The sequence below is a fragment of the Cebus imitator genome, unplaced genomic scaffold (genome assembly GCF_001604975.1).
Source record: "Cebus imitator isolate Cc_AM_T3 unplaced genomic scaffold, Cebus_imitator-1.0 Scaffold181, whole genome shotgun sequence".
Lineage (NCBI taxonomy): Eukaryota > Metazoa > Chordata > Mammalia > Primates > Cebidae > Cebus > Cebus imitator.
This window is the reverse complement of record NW_016107496.1, coordinates 1,804,403-1,823,998: the sequence shown is the minus strand read 5'-3', so window position 1 is coordinate 1,823,998 and position 19,596 is coordinate 1,804,403. Positions and strand designations below refer to the sequence as shown.

Sequence of the window (19,596 nt, the reverse complement as noted above, 5' to 3'; positions counted from 1 at the left end):
CAAAAAAAAAAAAAAAAAAGCCAAGATTTGAAGAGGAAATGATCATTTCATTGATTGGAAAGATGCACTTTGGAAATATATTGTTAAGATCTCTGAGAATTGGGACATCTAATAATCAATGGCATTTTACTAATATAACGCAGTGTTTCCCCGTAGCTCATAAAATAGTGGTGCATCTTATAATCAATGTTATTTGGGTTGGAATTGTTAGCTTTTCACATGAGATAGGCTATTGGATGAACCAGCTGTGCAGGCCAAGAAAACAGCGACTTTGCTGTGGTCCAAGAGAGATTTTTTTTTTTTTTGAGACGGTGTTTTGCTCTTGTTGCCCACGCTGGAGTACAATGGTGTGACCTTAGCTCACCACAACCTCTACCTCCTGGTGATTCTCCTGCCTCAGCCTCCCAAGTAGCTGGGATTACAGGCATGTGTCACCATGCCCAGCTAATTTTGTATTTTTAGTAGAGTTGGAGTTTCTCCATGTTGGTCAGGCTGGTCTTGAACTCCGGACCTCAGGTAATCTGCCCACCTCGGCCTCCCAAAGTGCTGGGATTACAGGCATGAGCCACCACGCCCTGCCTCAGAGAGATTCAAACAGGAAGTTCCCCCTGGTCTGAAAGGAATCTATAGTATAGGAAAAGCAGAGAAACCAAGGCTTAGTCCAAGACACATGGCATGAAGAAGCAGACAGGCAATGTGTGGGGCAGGATGAAGATCGGACCCAGTCATGACCCCAGAGCTATTAGGGGAAAGCCACTGTGAATCAGTGGTGATCTCACCAAAATAACAGTAACACCCTGGTGGGCGCCAGGCTGCTTTAACACATGAGAGATGAGAGGCTTTAGACATTCTGTTTGCAGGGTTTTGGAGTGTGTGTTGCAATTCTTTGACCAACTTACTCATCAAGTCTAGAATATCAGAGGAAGGTGTTTCCTCTTGAAATTGAAAGGCCATGATTTGGGGGGCAACAAAAAAGGAAGGCTGTCTCATAGGACAGATAGTAAAGATAAGGAATATGCTGCCCTGATATGAGAAGTAGACTAAAAATATGTTTTGTTTAAGGAGATATTCCTGTTAGAAACAGATGTTTAAATAACTATGAAGTCAGGTGCTCACTGCCAGGATAGAGGTGGTGCAGAGTGCTGGGGACCTCACAGAGCCTCCAGGTCCTGACATGAGAGCTGATTCTCAGGGTGCGCCAGGCCACTAGGGAGGGACAGAAGCGTATTTCCAGACAGAGGACGCCCCTCCAGCCTTCTGCTCCAGAACCAGACGCCTCTGACTGCTGTCCCGGCCTCTTCCCTCACCACAGGCTGGGCCTTTATTCTCAGACCAAACTGAGGATCGGGATGCTTATTTTCGTGGCCCTATAACGAGATGCAGGTGAACTGGGAGAGAAAGGAGTTTTTATATCTATAACTGGTTACAGGGAGAAGGCCTGGAATTTATCAGCAGAGCAACTCAAAATTACAAAGTTCCCAGAGCTTCTATATACCTTCTTCTTCTTCTTTTTTTTTTTTTTTTTTCGAGATGGAGTCTCACTCTGTCACCCAGGCTGGAGTGCAGTGGCGTGATCTCGGCTCATTGCAACCTCTGCCTCCTGGGCTAAAGCAATTTTCCTGCCTCAGCCTCCCAAGTAGCTGGGACTACAGGGCGTGCCACCACGTCCAGCCAATTTTTATATTTTTAGAAGAATCTGGGTTTCACCATATTGATCAGGCTGGTCTTGAACTCCTGACCTTGTGATCCGCCCATCTCGGCCTCCCAAAGTGCTGGGATTACAGGCCTGAGCCACTGTGCCTGGCCCTTAGAGTTCTATACCTTCTAAGCCAGATGTCTATGTGTAAGTGTGCATTCATCCAAAGACATAACTTCTTTTAATCTATAACTAAGGTTTGAGTCCTGAAGACCTTCCTCTGGAAACTCAGTAAATTTATTTAATCTAAATGGGTCCAGGTGCTGGGGTGATTACCCTTATCTTGTATTCTGCTAAATCATGGAGGTTTGGGGAGTTCCTTCAGACCCCCAGTAAACTTGTTTAATCCTAAATGAGTCCTGTTAAGTATTCCTTCATTACCTTGTAATGCTTTAAGACCCAGGAAAGGCCCAGGCAAAACTCTTGTGGGCGTTTGTTATATTCCAGCCTTTGTATGTGGGCACTGGCTCTCTCAGCTTTTAATATTTAACTTAATCATGCAGTCAATACTGAAATAGTTGTTATGGAGGCCTGCGTTAGTGAGACCTCGCCTGCCACTCCCTGGCCTGGCTGGACCTTGTTTCATCTGTCCATGGGGTGAAGTAGGGATTGTTCATCCCTGCTTCTGTCTCTGGCCTCCTCCACCTGCAGCTCTGGCAATAGCTGCCCCTTTATTGGTTTTAATTGGAGCTCTGAAACATTGTTTTTCATTTCCCCCTTTTCCGCTAATTAACTGCAGCCTATTAATTAGTGCTATTGGACTCCCCACTCCCATAAATCCCATTCACTAACCATGCCCTGCCTCCCCAGCTTTTGCTAAATACGTGACTGCGCTGCAGTGTAGCTGCCTCTCCCTGAGAAGTGATTACAGATCTTAGCTGTGCCGACCCCCTGCCACAGCTGCCCAGAGAGGTCACAGCTTGGCCGGATGCTTCATCTTGATTAGCCTTTAACTTCTTCCCTCCCTTCTTCCCTCCCCATCTTCCTCTCTGACATTGAGAGGGCATGGCACTAAGCTGTGGGTTAAGATCCCTCCTAATATCAAGAATCAAGCTCTTCTCCTTGGGCCTGTTTCCTGCACTCCCTGGTGCTGCTCTGAGTCATGGATAACAGCACTGTGGGGCTGGAGGGACTGAGCTGATCCCCTCCCCTGACCCGACCGGGCGGAGTCTCCCGTCAAAACCCAGATTGGCTTTCTTCAGATCACTTGACCTCATTATCGATCACAGTGATTTTGGTCTGTCCTGCCCCTTTAACTCTCAGCTCTGATGTCAGCTCCCTTTTTGTTTACTTAGCTTTCATGTGAAATTCCAAATCTTCAAAGCTCTGCTTCTTTTCACCCCACCCAGACTTCTTGCCCCGATTCCCGGAATCTCCCAACCCTCCCAGTGTGATCACTTCATAGCTCCCCTTCTCCATTGAGAAGGCCCTTATTTCTCTTTTTTTTTGAGATTGAGTCTTGCTCTGTTGCCAGGCTGGAGTGCAGTGGCGTGATCTCGGCTCACTGCAACCTCTGCCTCCAAGGTTCAAGCAATTCTCCTGCCTCAGCCTCCTGAGTAGCTGGGATTACAGGCATGTGCCACCATACCCAGTTAATTTTTGTATTTTTAGTAAAGATGGAGTTTCACCATGTTGGCCAGGATAGTCTCAAACTCCAAGCCTCAAGTGATTCACCTGCCTCGGCCTCCCAAAGTCCTGTGATTACAGGTTTAAACCACAGAGCCCGGACTCTTTCTTGTGTTTGTTTAATTCCTATAATTCTTGTCTCCTCTTCTGTGATTCCACCTTTCCCCCAAACACATGCATATACTTTCCCTCTCCCTCTCCCCCCTCAGCTCAAGCTAAGCCTGGGGTATAGGAAGGATGTGATCCCTTCTTCAGTAATAGCCCAGGCCTCATTAGAAACTGCAAGGGAAGTAGCTGAACTCATGGTAGACAGAATGCCATCTACCATGATGACGGTGGTGGTAAAAATAGCTGCCACTGATTGAGATCTGACTGCACCGTCCGGCATGGTGCAAAACACACACACATCTCATGTAGCTCTTCCAGTGCCCTTTGGACTGTACTCCATCTTCCAGATGAGGAAAGTGAAGCTCAGGATCCTTAAGTAGCTTGCCCAAGTGCACACAGCTGGTAAGTGCCTGAGCCTGTATTTAAACCCTGTCAACCTCTAGTCTACGTTTATGTGGGTTTTTTTTTTTTTTTTTTAAACTTTGGCCCACACAATCCTTTAGGTGAAAGTGGTTTTCTTTGGAAAGTGAAAGTGCCCAGATCTTTGTGTGACTCTGCTCTTCCTTTGGTCCTAGGAGGCCAATGTGGCTCAGAGCCTAACCCGTTCCTGGCCTTTCCTCCTTGCACAGTATGGCCCCAGATGAGGCCTGTCCTCTTTATACCTGGAGGTAGCAGGTTAAAGATGTGCAGTGGGGGTGGGAAGCAGAGAGGGGCCTCCCGCCAGCCAATCGGGAGGCGACCGCCTAGGCTCCCAGCACAGCATCATCTGCTCCTGCTAAGACAATCATCCACATAAAAGGCTAATTGTATTAATCACCAAGGCACCCGGCCCGAGTCCCCCTCCCTTTTCGGAGAATTATGAATTGCAATTGCAGATGGCTCCACTGATTGAAGGCAGTGCTCAGCAGGGAGAAGGGTCAGATCAGATTACACACCATTAATTAAAAACTTCCCTGACAAAGAGGAGGAAGGGAATGCACACCCAGGGCTGGCCTGGTTGGGTCTCTGTCCTCCCCATGTCCCCTGCTCCCACCCAGGCCCAGGGGCTAGGCCAATGAAGCCTGCTTCCCCCAGCTGGAGCCACTGAGATTCAGCTCCCCAAAGGCCAGCCCTTCCCTCATCCAAACAGATGGCCTGCTGTCCTATTAAACGGCTCCAGAGGAGGGGAAGCAAGCCTTTGGTTACTTCCACGTCTAACCTTGGATGCTCTTAGAGGCTAACCTAATTCCCCACTTCTCAGGAACCTTATTTCCTCCTGCTCTGTCCTGATAGAGAACTGCTTTGAAGAACTGTTGGTGAAAATAGCCCCCCAGCTTCCTCTTCAAGCAACACCCCCCCCCCCCCGGGTTTTTGGCCTGTAAGTTCCTGGGACAGGCGTTGTGAAGACTGCTCTGAAATTGTGGGTGGAACAGCATATGTCTGGTGATGCAGCCTCTCCCCAGCCCCTACCTGGAAGCATAGGCTTCTCAGCTCTTGTCATACGGGCTTATTTGGAGCTGTAACTCCTGAAAATTTCTCCTCTTGATCTATTACTGCTTCCCCTCCCTCCCCGGCTGCCCAGCCTTATTCATTCATCAAACTTATATTGAGCACCCAGTGTATGCTTGGCTCTGGGTACAAAAAGCAGTGATGATTTGTCAAGGAGCTTAAGGGAGCTCCACACCCCTATCCCTCTAGTTTCCGTTTCCTTCCTTCCTGGGACTGCAGCTTGTATGAGACCCTCTGGAGCTCTGTTTTGGAAAATTCTAAACTGGGAGCTGGGGACACCTTAAGTGTTCATGCTCCAGACCCAGATGACCTTTAGCAAGCCAATCATGTCCTCTGCATACACATACGCTCTCATACATGCATGCATACAGATAGACACTCAGCTGTCCCTGCTCATAAAAGGGCACAGGCAGTCTTGGGTTCTGAAAGATTGCGAAGATGGATGAGTGGGGCCCGGCTTGGAGGGATGTGAGTGGTATCTGCACTGATATTACAGAACGCTGAGCACAGCCACTGGGGCAATGAGCACCAGTGATTCAGCTGCTGCACTGGCCACAGGCTGGGTCTGTCATGCTGCCCTTGAAGATTTAGGCAGCTTTCCCTCATCCCCAGTCCCTCAGGAGATATCACTAAAAAGGATCTATCTTTTGTTTGTATTTTAATTTTTCATTTTAAATAATAGAGATGGAGTCTCACCATGCTGCCCAGGATGGTCTCGAACTCCTGGCCTCAAGCGATCCTCCCACTTTGGCCTCCCAAAGTGTTGGGATTACAGGCAGGAGCCACTGCACCAGGACAGGACTCATCTTTTTTTTTTTTTTTTTTAAGACAGAGTCTTGCTCTGTCTCCAGGCTGGAGGGCAGTGGCATGATCTTGGCTCACTGCAACCTCCACCTCCCAGGTTCAAGCGATTTTCCTGCCTCAGCCTCCCCAGCTTGGATTACAGGTGTGCACTATCATGCCTGGCTAATTTTTTGTATTTTAGGAGAGATGGGGTTTCACCATGTTGGCCAGGGTGGTCTTGATCTCCTGACCTTGTGATCCACCCACCTTGACCTCCCAAAGTGCTGGGATTACAGGTGTGAGCCACCATGCCCAGCTGCCAGGACCCGTCTTTTATATGAATTTGGCTGCTGCATCTTAGGGTACCATGGTGATGGGCGTCATAGAGATGAGAACTGACTTTATTGGCTTGCCTCTGCATTTCAGGACCCTCTCACAGCCCCTCACACCCACAAATTCCCAAGGTCAGCAGACCCAGGAGAAGGGGAGACAGGGTTCCTGGTAAGTAGATGAATGATGTGAGAGAAAACCCACTGTCTTCCCTCCCTCTCCCTCATCTTCCTCTCTCTCCTTCCCTCCTCCCTCTCATTGCCAACAGCAATTGTATTCAAACCCAAGAATTACAGTAACAGCAATAATAACCATCATTTATTGGGGTTGTTTTTCTAGTATTTTAACTTCCAAAAGTATTTTCCAATTTCTTGATTTCACAGCAGTCCTCGGAGGAGGATCGTGTCCATTTTATAGCCAGAGAAGCCGAGATCCAGATAGGACCCCCAAGTTGTGGGCAGAATAAATCTACAGCAGCCTTGAAATATTAAACCATTTAGATTTCGGTAGTCTTTCAGAGGCAACGAATCTCAAATCAGTTTTCTGGGTCACTCCTGAGTTCCTACCACCCTTAGGGCTTATTCACAGCTTTTTGGGGATCCTGTAAATGCTGACAGAGAGGCAGGAGACCCCAGGTCATGAGTCAATGGCTGGGATGGGCACTTCCCCTCTAAGGATTGTTCCTGCCTACCAGTGGGCTGTGGGGTGGGAGCTGGGGCAAACGCCTGGGAGGAGGCTTCCCTGGGAAAGGCCTGTCTGGCTCAAACCTCCCTTCCTCTATCCCACCCCTCTTCCAGCCTGAAAAAATGTTTTTCTCTGTGTCAGCTCTTCTCAAGGGTGGGGGCCTCTCCAGAACATTTGGAGGAGTGAGGAATAAAGAACTATTGGGAGAGGCCAGGCGCGATGGCTTACACCTGTAATCCCAGCACTTTGGGAGGCCGAGGTGGATGGATCACCAGAGGTCAGGAGTTCAAGACCGGCCTGGTCAACATGGTGAAATCCTGTCCCTACTAAAAATATGAAAATTAGCCAGGCATGGTGGCGGGCGGCTCTAATCCCAGCTACTCGGGCGGCTGAGGCAGGAGAATCCCTTGAACCCGGGAGGTGGAGGTTGCTGTGAGTTGAGATCGTGCCACTGCACTCCTCTGCCTCAAAAAAACGAAAACAAAAACCCGAAGATCTATTGGGAGAGCAATCTTTGTCCTCAGGAAGCCCGCAGTCTGAGGGAGGAACTTTGCCCCCCAAAACCACACCCAAGGGCAGAGAAATCCCCCCCCACCAGGAGCTCAGAGGCTGTCCCAGGGCCTGATTCCTCCAGACAGCCTGTCCCCTCCACCCCAAGGGTTTCCTGGGTGGGTAAGAAGTTGGGCTTCCTGAGGTCCCTGTAGCTCCCATGTCTAAGCAGAGTGGCTGTCTGGGCTCTCATTTCTTTCTCCCCCAAGACTCGGGCATCTGGAAGATCAGGACTCTTAAGGGGTCCACTTGGGTGAGAGAGGAGGAGGGCGATCCTAAGTCCCTTGCCTTCCTCTGCTCTGTCCCACAGAGCGGTGGGGGAAGCCCTAGGGAGAGGGAACGAGACACATTCACTCTCAGATTCTTTTTTTTTTTTTGAGACAGAGTCTCGCTCTGTCACCTGGGCTGGAATGCGGTGGCATGATCTCGGCTCACTGCAACCTCCACCTCCTGAGTTCAAACTATTTTCCTGCCTCAGCCTCCCAACTAGCTGGTTTGACAGGCGAGAGCCACCATACCTAGCTAATTTTTGTATTTTTAGTAGACGGGGTTTCACCGTGTTGGGCAGGCTGGTCTCAAACTCCTGACCTCGTGATCCGCCCCTCTTGGCCTCCCAAAGTGCTGGGATTACAGGCATGAGCCACTGTGCCCGGCTTACTCCCAGATTCTATCTAGAAATGTAATGCCGGGGATAGGGCTTGTCCCCTCCGGCCCACCTGGTCAGGACAAGAGGTCAAGCCTCCCCCTCCCGCCGTCTCCAGGGAGAACCTCCAGGCAGGCCCTGCAAGGCAGGGAGCCCGAGGGCGCGGCCAGGCCTAGGCTGTTTCACGCACACTCTCCATCTCCACGGCTTCCGAACGGGGCTGGGATTCCTTCTTTGGGGGCTCCACCCCTGTCCCTCTCCCTGTCCCCACCTCTGCAGTGCCTGTGAGGATAGCCAGCCGCTGGGTCAGGGTCTTGGTGTTGGGGAACAGGATGAAGTTGTAGATCAGTGAGGCCAGGAGGGCTCCCGTCAGGGGCCCCACCCAGAAGACCTGAGGAGAAGGACGTGGTCACCCCACCCGGGAGCTGTCAGGATGGCAGGATAGCTCTGGGACCTCTGCCTGCTTCCCTAGTGCTGGCTTGGCCTCCCAAGTCTCCCTCTGTCTCTAAGGTGCTAAATGTGAGAACCACAAGTTGTGCTTCCCAAGCCCGCCAGGTGAGGGGACCTTGCCTTCGCTGGGGCTGAGCCCAGGCTCTGCAGCCGTGGCTGGGGGCTGGGGCCCGGGCTGTTCTCCTCGCCCACCCCACCTCTTTTCTCTCACTTCCCCCGTTTTAGCCATGAGTCCCGGCTATTGCTGTTTCTGTCTCTGCTGGTGTGTGTGTCTATTTCTGTTTGTCTTTTTCTTTATCCAAGTTTGAAAATTGGTCCAGCTGGAGAAAGCGAATAAGGAAACAGCCAGAACTTAAAAGTCTGGGCCAAGGCTGCAGCTCCTGCCCTGGCCCATTTCTTGCCAGTCCACTGGGTACTCTGGGCAGCTGAAGCTGAAGAGAAAGGAAGTCCCAGCCAGGACACCTGCCCTAGCCTTCGAAGCTTAGGGAAGGCTGAGCTTCAGGCTCAGAATGGTCTGGGGGCCCGTCTCCCCATCTGCATGGACCCGCTGCGAGTGAACCCCACCGTCTATTGCCAGCTAAGGCTCCCTCCCTTCCCCAGGGCCGCCGGCAGAGGGCCTCACCCAGTGGACTGTGAACTTCCCAATGATGACGGCAGGGCCAAAGGAGCGGGCAGGGTTCATGGAGCAGCCAGTGAAGTGGATCTGGGGAGCAAGCGTGGGGTCAGGGTGGGAGAAGGCTTGAGGGAGGCCTGAGAGGGGACCGTTTCTGAGTACTGGCTGAGAGCCATAGTGCCAGCCACGGCCTCTGTAGCGCCACATCCTGGGCCTAGAGTGCAGGGGGTACCACTTTGGCTCCAAGGCCCAAGGGGCTCAGGGAGGGACACTGCCTGGGCCTCAGGGTTCCACAGTTTCCCCGGGGACAGACCCAGTGTGTGGATGTGCACGGTGTTCCCTCTGCTCCTTACCCCAATGAGGTGGCCCAGTGCCACAGAGATCCCAATCATGGTGGCGGGGGAGCCGGATGTCTGGCGGCTGTCAGTGGAAGCGAAGACACAGAGCACCAGCTGCAGAGTGAGAAGCAGCTCCACGGCCACCGCCTGGCCATTTGAAACGCTGTTCCGGACCTGGGCGAGGTAGTTACTCTGGAGCAGACGCCGGCAGGCTCTGCCCTCAGACAGACAGAGACACCCCTGGCCCTGGGCCTGTCTCCTCAGCTGGTAGGGGATGACACCGCGCCACCGCCCAGCTTCAGGACTTCAAGAGGTCTGTGCAGCGGGGTCCATATCTGCTCTGGACCCTTGCCCTTGCAGAAGTGAGTGGCCCTCCTCCCACCCCACCAGGGGGCTGGCTGGCCTGTGGTTCAGGAGGTCAAGGCTCAGTCCTCTGGGTCCTGGGGCCCAGCCCCGGGCCAGTGCAGCCAACTCGTTTCCTCCTCTGCTCCCTCGCCTCCGCCTCCGTTCTGGCCTCTGCCTTCACCACCTGTGCGCCTTCCCGCCTCCCCGCCCTCCAGGGGTTCCCCTCCTTGCACCTACCACATTAATCCCAAGGGTCTCTCGGATGTCTCCCGGCATGACCCCGTACAGCAGAGCAGCCCCCACCGTGGCCCCAACCAGCTGGGCAGCCACATAGGCCACAGCTCGGGGCAGAGAGATGTGGGAGCCTACGAGGAAGGCCAGCGTCACGGCGGGGTTGGCGTGGGCCCCGCTGGCCTTCCAGGTGACCTGCACAGCCATGGCAGTGACCAGGTTGAAGGTGATGGCGATCTGCAGCACGGAAGGAAGCGCTGTGGGCCAGCGCATGACAGAGCCCACGCCAAAGAACACATACAGCCCTGTGGCCAGGAACTCTGCAAACAGTGCCCTGCTGATGGCTTTCCAAAGCCTGCACACCAACGTGCTGGCCCAGCTGCGGCCGCCTGGCTCCGCTGCATCCATGTCCTGGTGCCTTGGCTCTTTCCTGCTTTGCTCTGGGGCCTCTTCTCTGCTCCTCTGGTCTTGGATCTCCTCTGTCTCTTCCGGTCTCCTGTCTCTGGCTGACCCTGGCTTTTGCTCTCTGTGGAGGCTTTTCTGGCTCCCACCTGCAGCTCTACCAGCACGTTGGTGTCCCCAGGAATGTGCTGGTCAGACTGGCAGGGAGCAGGCGGATGGGGTTACGTGTGAGTGTGTGTGGGGGGGCGGTGTGAGGGGTGTTGCTCACATGCCTGCTCCAGCCTGAGCTCACCTGATGGGGTGGAATGTGGGGGTGTCTCTGGGCACTGAGCTGGAACTTCCTAGGAGGATTTCTAGGATGGGCTGGGCCTGACTCGGCTAGGCCGAGGTCTAGCCTGAGGGTCACAGGTGTAGGGCAGCAGGGGTCACGGGATTTCAGAGTGCTCCTGTTCCAATGTCAGTGAGATAAAGTAAGATCACTCAGATCCCCAAGTCCAAGGCCTACTTTGGGGGGTCCTGTGCATTCCCAGGTCCTGTTCGTCTGGCCCTCTCCATGTCTAGGCTTTGCTTCTAGATGGGCACCATGCTGTGCCTGTGAACCCAGATGTGAAAGTAAGTCCTCTCCCCCACTCCCACCTATGCCCACACTCACAGAATGCAGGTGTGAATAGAGTCGACTTTACCAAGGACACTGGACACTGCGGCCTGTAGGGGTACAGAGGGGCAGGTGGAGAAGGGGTTTATTCCACAGGGACTCAAACTGCGTTGGATCACACAAGGCCACACAGGTCACACCAGTGGAAACCTCTGCTGTCCACCTCTGCTGTCCACCAGTGGGAATTTCCACTGGCCCTTCACTCACTTCCTCCTGCCTCTCTGCCCTCCCCCACGCTCCCCTCCCTTCTCTGCCCCTCCCTCTCTGCTCTCCTCCTCTCAGGGCCAAAGAGATTTCACTCTTTTCTCTCACAAGGCAATGTAACCATTTTTGTGGTTGCACTGGCCCTATGGTCATCCATGCCCTAGGTTTCCCTTTTTAACCCTAGCAGATAGCAAGGTACTTTCTCAAACAAAAGTATTCCTAAGAAGAGTCTGTCAAGCTGTTAAAATAATAATCTTCCCCTCTGAACCACAGCTGGGTGCCCTGACCTCATCCCTGGCGTATGTACCTGCCCACAGATGTCTCCTGGTTGTTCTCAGCCTCCTCAAACACAATCTGTCTCAAGATGAGATCCCCCTCTCTCCTGGCGGCACCCCCCACAAACCCCCTATGTGCTCCTCTTGTTTTCTCCAGCTCAGCTGGTGGCATCTGAGAAGCATCCTTGACCCTTTTCTCCCTCCTTCCCCCATCCAGGAGAAGCATCAAGTCCTGCTGATTTTGAATCCTAAATATCTCTTGACTGTGCCCTCTTTTTGCCACCCCTGCCCCCCTGCAGCCTTTAACCAGCCTCTGTCTGCTCCCTTGCTCCGCTCCAATCAATTTTCCATACTGCAGCCTGAGTGCTGAAATGCAAATTTGATCATGCTGCTCCCCTGCTAACATCCCTTCCAAGCCTCCCGTCCCTCTGGAAGCTGGTGCCTGCCTTCAGGGACCCTGCTGCTCTGCCTTGCCTCTTCCCACTCTGTTACCCTCAGGTTTTACCAAATGCATACTCCTGCTGACCTCTCCTTGGAGAACACTCCTCTTCTTGGAGACCCCTTGCACTCCGTTTGCTTGGGTAACTCCCACCCCAAAGGCTCAGCTTTGACGTTGCTTGCTCCTTTCCTGGGTGGGTACCCCTCTGCGTGCTCCCACCATACGTTGGCATTCTCCCACACTGCAGTCACCACAGGGTGCTGTCATGGTGTGAATGTGTCTTCCCAGTGAGGCAAGGCGGGGAGGCCTTACGGGTCAGGAACCAAGTTTTGTTCACCCCTACATGCAGTGTCTTGCACAGAGATTGGCACAGTAAATGCCCAATAAATATTTGTTGAATGAATGAATAAAAACTTCTTGCTGGGCGCAGTGGCTCATGCCTGTAATCCCAACACTTTGGGAGGCCGAGGCGGGCGGATCACCTGAGATTGGGAGTTTGAGACCAACCTGACCAATGTAGAGAAACCCCGGCTCCACTAAAAATACAAAATTAGCCGGATATGGTGGCAGGCGCCTGTAATCCCAGCCACTCAGGAGGCTGAGGCAGGAGAATTGATTGAACCAGGAGGTGGAGGTTGCGGTGAGGGTGAGCCGAGATCATGCCACTGCACTCCAGCCTGGGCAACAAGAGCAAAACTCCATATTAAATTAAAAAAACAAAACAAAACAAAAAAAACTTCTTGACTTCCTGGGTCAGATGACTATGTCTGCTCTATTTCAGCCTCAGACCTTCCCCTCCTGGGACTGGGCCTTCTGATATTTTCAAGAGAAACATCTCAACTGGATCCCAGGCTCTATTCCTCCCCAATCCCTGTCTGAGTCCCAGTAAAATTCCTCACCCATTCCCTCCTGTTCTCCCCGCTGTCTCAGCTTCACCCTGTCCTCTCCAGGGAACCCCTGGGATCTCACCCTGAGCAGGCTTTTGCCAGCATCCCACTGTCCTGGCTCCCTGTCCTCTCCGCCCCGTCCCTGCTGCGTGTGTCTGTTCTCATTCTCTTCCACGGCTCTCTGCCCTGCATCTGCACTGCTGAGCACTGCTGGAGAAACTCGCCCAGCCGCGCAGACTGCTGCCATGACAAGCTCACGGTCTCTGGCCCCAGTGGGGATCGCAGCTCTGCTCAGCAATCCTTCCGTAGCTCTCCCCCATTCTTTAAACCTCCCCCACTCTCTTCAAGTACTCGGCTCACTCTGGCTTTCTCTTAGCAGAGCACCCAACCTTGCCTCCCACCCAACCTAGAAAGCCAACCTACCAGGCAAGACTTCTTCCCGTCCTTCCTCCCAGCCAAACTCCCCTGAAGCCGCCCCATGCCCTCACCAGCTGCCCTGTGGCCTTGAAGTAGAGGCGTACAAGTCGGGGTCGGGAGACCCTCCTTGGACTTCTGGCTCCCTTGAGTGACTGGGGCCCTCTCTTGGCCATTCCCACTCTCACCTGTAGCTTTCAGACCTCCACCTCTCCTGACTTCTTCCCTATAAATGTGCCTGTGTAGTCGCGGAGCAGTGGAAGATGATAGTTTGGAGTCAGGGTTCCAGTCACCTGTCCACTACCCAGTAGCCCCTGGCCCCCGCTACTGAAACTGCTCTGGCGAAAGGCAGCACGACCTCCTCTCCAGCCCGCTGTGGCGCACGGGCTGCCGGCCCTCTCCCTCCTGAAGCCTCTTTTTCCCAGCCTTTGAGGCACAGGTATCTCCTGGCTGTACCCCCACCTCTGTGAGGGCATCTCTGCCTCTGTGGCTGGCTCCTCTTCTGCTGATCCTCAAGCCCAGGCCTCGTCACTCCTGATGAGTGTGCCTGGGCAGTCCTGCTCCCACCTGTGGCCTGCGCACCCTGTTGACTCTCAGCACTGCCTCTGGTCCAGACCTTTCTCCTGAACTCCAGACCCACTCACCTCTCACTGGACCCTCCAGCCTGCTCCTCTTCACCCTGCTCTTACTCAGTTGCCGAGGCCAGAACACAGAAATTATCCAGTGCCTCGCCTTCCCCAGCCCACGGCAAACAGCTGACCGGGTTCCTGGTAGATCTCTCTCACATGTGACACCTCTTTCCATCCCCCCTTGCCACTGGCCCAGTGCAGCCTTATCATCTCTCCAGGATGACTGCATCGGCCTCCTTCCTGGGCCCTCAGACTACACTCCACATCTGTGCCCTTCCACGCGGCTCTCCACTCACTGTCAGAGAGATCCTTCCAAAATGCAAAGCTCATCATGTTACTCCTTTGCTCAAAAACTTTCAATGGCTCCCCACTGCCTCAGGCTCAGGTCTGAATACCCATGTTTAACGTCCAAGGAAGGCTCCCCTGCCACTGCCCACCCTGCACCCTCTACTCCATCCAGGCCAAACCTAGTTCCCCAGAACGAGCTGTTTGCTGTGGAGTTTGGATGCCTCTCCTTTTTGTCTCTCAAGACTTTGCTCAAGTGCAATTCCTCTGTGAAGACTGCCCTGATTTCCCTCTCCGGCAGAATCAGGGCAAGCTTCTTAGAGAAGCAGGGCTTGAACAAAGCCAGGGGCTGGTTGTGGCCTCGGCCTCCTCAATGCCTCCACTGTTCCAGCACAGACTCCATCCCTGTCCAACATAGAGGACTCATTCAAGAAATGCTTGAGGGATGACAGGGTATGGCTGTGGGGGTAGCGTGGGCAAAGTTCCTCCCTGGCATGGGGGGGGGTCCCTAGCTGGGGGCTGTCCCAAGTACTTCAAGGGCATTTGTCTCCTTCGCTTACCTCGGATGGGACCAGTAGAGAGCTTGGTGGACAGGCACTTACCAGTCCTTTCATCTGACCGAGCCTCAGTGTCTACCCTTGTTAAACGGGTGCCAAGTGGCAGTAACGTGTCTCTGTCGAGAGCTGCTGAGGCAGCGGGTGAAAGCACTGTGAACTGCCATGTGTGCAACAGCTCAAGCAGTAGCTTAACCTCAAGATCCTCATTTTCACAATGGGGATGATGCTAACAGTTCCCTCTGCCCCGGGCGTAGTTACAGTAAATGTGCTGACACCTAGGAGAGGGCATCCATACAGAAAATGTGAATGATTAGGGTTGCAGCTTCCCGCCCCTGCCGTGACACAGCTGTGGGGACAGGGCTGCACGGCTGTTCCAGGACAGGCACCTTAGCACCTGCCCTGGGCCCTGGAGCCTGACAGTGTTAAGTGCAGCGGCAGCCCTTGTCCCCAGCTAGCCTGGGGCTGAACCTCCTGACCTCTGCCTGGCCTGGAGCAAGGCCTTTCACCTCCTGAGGCCAGGTGGGCATTGATCAGGGCTTGCTTCAGGCCTGGCTTCCTGCCCTGACCAGCACCTGCCAGGACCCAGCCAGCGCTGGGCTCTAGTCCCAAGCTCTAAGCTCACTCATGCTCAAAACCCTTTTGCCAAGGCTCTGTATCTGGCTGTCTAGGGCTGCCTGTCCATGCAGCCCTGACTGAGGTCCTATCAGAGACTGGGGAAGCTAAGGGGGGAAATGGGAGGGGAAGGAGGAAGGTACCGGGAGAAAGGAGGAGGGAGAACACAAATTGATGGGGAAGGGATTCCAGGTGACTTCCGATGCATCATTTCACCACACAAAACCTGGAAAGGTCAGGAGGTCTGATGTCCTCATCCACACATGATGAAGGAGGAAGCTGAGGCCAAGAGGAGCAGAGAGACCCAGTCCTCCCAGTCGTCCTTCCTCCTGTCCACCCATCTCAACAGCCAGCCCTCTGTCTGCTCTCCACCTCTCCTCCCAGGCCTCTTCCATCTGTCCCCAAATCAACTTGTCCACCTCCCAGCTGGTGAGAACTGGCAGCCCCCGGGGAGACGAAGAGGGGGAGAAAGGGGAAGGGAGCCTCCCACAGGAGAATCCAGACTCTCCCTGGGTTCCATCTTTAGGTGCAGCAGAGGTGATGTGTGTGCTTGCATAAGAATCCGCGGAGCCAGGATCATAGGTCAGGGCCCGCGGTGGCGCTGTGGGCGAATGCTGGAGGAGGGCTGATGTGCTCTGCACACTCGAGTGAGCGTGCACAGGGAAAGGGACCCACACACCCGGAAGATGCAGCCCTCGGGTATGATAAGGTCAGTGTGTAGGAGCCCCGGAGCTGTGTGGGGTCAGTGTGTGCGTGTACGCGTGTGTGCACGGGGCTTTGTGAACCCGCAGACCTGCCGCTCCTCCAAGAGCCGACACGAGGACACAGCGACCCCTGCTGGCCACACCGCCCAACAACGGCGCTGGTCAGCCCCAAGCCCTAGCTGGACGCTCGCTCGAGGGCCGGGCGAGGCAACCTGCAGGAAGCTCAGGGCCAGTAGCCCCCTCTGACTGGGTGCCTCGCCCACACCCGCAGGTCTGTCTCCTAAGAGTCCACCGTCCACCCTGTTGTGGTCCCCACTGGGCTGGAGGGAGAGCCCAGCCTCCCGGTCATGGCTGTGTCTGTACCTGTCTCCTGGAGACTGAGCGGAGAAGGGCTCCCCTCTCTTCTGCGCCCCTCCGGGATAGTCGGGCGGGGTTGCATTGGGATAGGATGCCTCAAGGTGGCCCCAGGGGACCCAAGTCTGAAGGACTCCCTGTGTTCTCCACCCCACCCCCATCTGGCTGGAGCCCAGACCCAGGACTTGTGGTCGAGGAAGCGCCACGCTGTAGATTCGGTGGACGAGGTCGCCCCCTGCTGGCCAGAGCTGGCACTTGCAGCCCGGCTCCCCCAGCCTGGGGCAGGTTGGAAGAAGTGGGAAGGGGGGCGCAGTGGGTGGGGGCGGCTCCTTCCCTGGGCTCCCGGGGTTCTCACACGCACTGCCACGTGCTGTTTACTGCAAGCCTCCTGCCCGGGCATGAGTGGCTGAGCTCCCACTTGTAGATGCTTAGACTCTAAGTGTGGAGGAGTCTGGGGGGTCTGCCGCTCCTCACCCCGGCCCTGGGGGCTGGCCCTCCGCTGCCCAAACCTACAGCTTCCCCCACCCCTTCTAGTCCGTTTCCCGGCCCCGCTGGACAGGCGCTCAGGTCCAGACACCCCTAGGAGGGCAGAAGCATGTGGCTGGGACCCCAGATGAGGCAGGTACGTGCGGGTTTCTTTTCACACGACTTTAATGAGCACTCCAAGGTGCCTGGCCGTTTGCACAAGCGGTTTACCTCCAGGCATGGTCTCATTTTCTCCTCCGGCGCATCAGGTTGGGAAAAGTGTGGCTGTTTTGCAGATGAGGTCCCTACAGCTCAGAGAGCTTATGTTGCCCCAAGTTGCGCAGCCAGATTGGAATGTGGGTTACCCGACTCCAGGCTGGGCTCACTGCGAAGCTGGGCTGTGCGGAGCTGTTCACTGTGTGACTTCTACCTTTGCCGCACAGAAAGCTGGCCAGGCCGGGGCATCGAATGGCCTCATTCGGTCCCCACAACTACCTTGTGAGGAAAGTGACATTTTATCCCCACTTTACAGATGAAGAGATGGAGGCCCTGAGAGCTTAAGGAGTTTACCTAAAGAGTGTCAGTGTCAGCGGGACAAGAGCAGGCTAGGGCAGAGCTCCAGGCCCAGAGGAGAGGACGGTGGGGACACTGGTGGGCAGAGGCAGGAGAGAGAAGCCCTGGAAAAGAGCTGGGCCACATGTGGCTTCTGGGGGTGCCAGAGGGATGCTCCCTCTGAGTACAGGCTCCCAACAGGGCACCTTTTTGAATCATCAAGGTGCAGAGAAAGGAGCCCAGGGCTGCGACGGAACCTGGCTGGTCACCCCCTTGGCATCTCGAGGGGCTGCAGTTGACTCACTCCTCCTCCACTCTGCCTGTCACACCCTGGCACTGCCCTCGAGTGTCAGCCCAGCCCTCCTAAAGTGGCGGGACTTGACATGGCTGAGGGGGAGGGGTGGAGAGTGACTGCAGTGAGGACCCTCCTTCCTGGCCTCTAGATCTATTTTGATATTCGATCTTCTCTTGCTCGGTCTCTCCTGCTCTGTCCCCATCTCTCTGATTCTCTGGGCCTCCCCTGGCCTGTGCCTCCCTTTCTTCCCACAGAGCACTTGTCCTGGGGTCCCCTGGTACCCTGTAGAGATCGTGGTGGAGGATGTGGGATGACAAAGAGGAGAGAAAATGGGCCAGAGTGTCTCAAGGAGCTCTGGGGAGAGACAGAGGTAGAATGTATCAGTGATTTATTGGGAAGCCCCCACTCCAAACACCAGCAGCCCCACACCATGCATCCTAACCAGAAATAAATAAGGCAGCATTCAATGAACCAGTGTGTCTTCTTCCTAAGGAGCTCTGGGGAGTGTCTGCCTCTGCCCACCTAGGGGCTGGGATCCCTTCGGCTCTTGAGGAGGGGTTGGGGAAGGTGGGGGAGGCAGGCTGCAGGCTCACCCTTTTGTGGCCTGGCCCTTGCAGTCTATGAGCTTGGCACTGCGTTCACAATCTCTGAGGTCTGGCCTCTCCCAGACCTCAGACCCGTCCCCAGCAGACCCCAGCCCCTGGCCCCTACCCCAGGAGTCCCATCATGGGTTCCTTCTCCCCTCTCTAACTGTGCAGCCAGGGGGGCCAGCACCTCCTCCCCAGCCAAGAGGACCGTTTGTGCCAAAAGGAAGCGTTGTGTTAGATACTTTTTCTTTCCCCCCACCTTGGCTCAGGGGCTGAGGGGCTGGCCCCTGCCTGCCGCTGGTCAGCGGGCGGTCAGTTCCATGGTCTTCTTGCGCTCCTCCCGCTGCTCCTCCCAGTCCTCGTCGGGCTCATATGTGCCCTTGAAGATGGCCACACGCTCACCCAGGCTCAGGGAGTTGGGGAAGAGTAGGTAGAAGTAGAGGATGGCAGCCAGGACCGCCCCCACAATGGGCCCTACCCAGAAAACCTGGTGGAGACAGGGCAGGGTTCAGTGCGCTGAGCTCCAGACCTCAGAGATGAGACACCCTCATACCCCACCGAGGACAGACCTGTGGACCCCAGGAGGAGACAGACATGCAGACCTCCAGGGAGAAAGCTTTCCTCCCACCTCAGGGATGGATATACTGGCACACCACTCCCAGGGACAGAGACATGGACCCCAGACACCCAGAGCCTCAAAGAAGGCAGACGGATTCCCAGAGGGACAGGCCCCCTCCAACCACACCCTAAAGAGAAACAAATAAACCTTCAGAGGGGACACGTGGGTCCTCAGAGAGATGAACAGAGCGCCTCTCCCCTCCACATAGGGATAGAAACAGACCCTGGAGAGAGTAACCATGAGCTCTCAAAGGAGGTGGCAGACAGACTGTCCACAGGGACAGACCCACAGGAAGACTCTCCCAACCGCCTCAACAGGGACAGATCAGTAAAACATCAGAGAGGACCAGCACACAGATGCCCAGAGGGACAGACACCAGATAGATGCTTAAGGGAATTGACACAGAGCCCCCTGCACCTCTAGGTTCAGTACAGAGCCTCTTCTCTAAGGGGACAGACACTGATACTCCCTGTCCCCAGTCTGCAGGGCATACAAAGCCACCTCTGCCCCTCTGGCTGAATCCCATCCCCTACTGTGTCCCTTGCTCTCTCAACAACCCTCCCTGGCCCACCCCCAAGCTCTGGGCCCACAGCATCCAAAAGGCCTGGTGAGCTCTGAGCTGCCACTGCTGGGCCTCCAGGAGCTCATTTCTGGGGAGACAGGGGAGGGGACAGACTCACCCAGTGAGCTCGGCTGAACCGATTCATAACCACTGCAGGGCCGAAAGAGCGGGCTGGGTTCATGGAGCAGCCAGTGAAGTAGATCTGGACAGAGACA

At 54.8% G+C, this 19,596-nt stretch overlaps 2 protein-coding genes across 3 annotated transcripts in view; both read right to left on the bottom strand.

Moving 5' to 3' along the window:
• Window positions 1–7,869: 7,869 nt before the first annotated feature.
• On the bottom strand, window positions 7,870–11,927 carry AQP6 (aquaporin 6). Of its 2 annotated transcripts, XM_017545805.2 has the most exons (5): window positions 10,939–11,923; window positions 9,891–10,483; window positions 9,324–9,482; window positions 8,980–9,060; window positions 7,870–8,298 (listed from the first exon to the last, which is right to left on the bottom strand). In XM_017545805.2, exons 2-5 carry the CDS (start codon window positions 10,290–10,292, stop codon window positions 8,080–8,082), a joined length of 861 nt encoding a protein of 286 aa, XP_017401294.1. In that variant the 5' UTR covers window positions 10,293–10,483; window positions 10,939–11,923; the 3' UTR covers window positions 7,870–8,079. The 2 variants fall into 2 exon arrangements, with proteins under 2 accessions (XP_017401294.1, XP_037600625.1); XM_037744697.1 differs by lacking the exon at window positions 8,980–9,060 and having other exon boundaries at window positions 8,079–8,298; window positions 10,939–11,927.
• Window positions 11,928–17,985: 6,058 nt separating this feature from the next.
• The window catches only part of AQP5 (aquaporin 5), a 3,876-nt gene continuing 2,265 nt past the window's right edge, over window positions 17,986–19,596 (bottom strand). The window contains exons 3-4 of the mRNA XM_017545803.2: window positions 19,500–19,583; window positions 17,986–18,687 (exon numbers count right to left, since the gene is read on the bottom strand). Coding sequence (XP_017401292.2) covers window positions 18,502–18,687; window positions 19,500–19,583 — 270 coding nt within the window. The 3' untranslated portion in view covers window positions 17,986–18,501. The remainder of the gene's footprint in view (window positions 18,688–19,499; window positions 19,584–19,596) is intronic.

Coding starts and splice junctions, on each gene's coding strand:
- AQP6 (XM_017545805.2), bottom strand. CDS start 10,292: ATGGATGCAGCGGAGCCAGGCGGCCGCAGCTGGGCCAGCACGTTGGTG. Junction 9,483..9,890: donor AGACCCTTGGGATTAATGTG/GTAGGTGCAAGG, acceptor TACCTCGCCCAG/GTCCGGAACAGCGTTTCAAA. Junction 9,061..9,323: donor CACTGGGCCACCTCATTGGG/GTAAGGAGCAGA, acceptor CTTGCTCCCCAG/ATCCACTTCACTGGCTGCTC.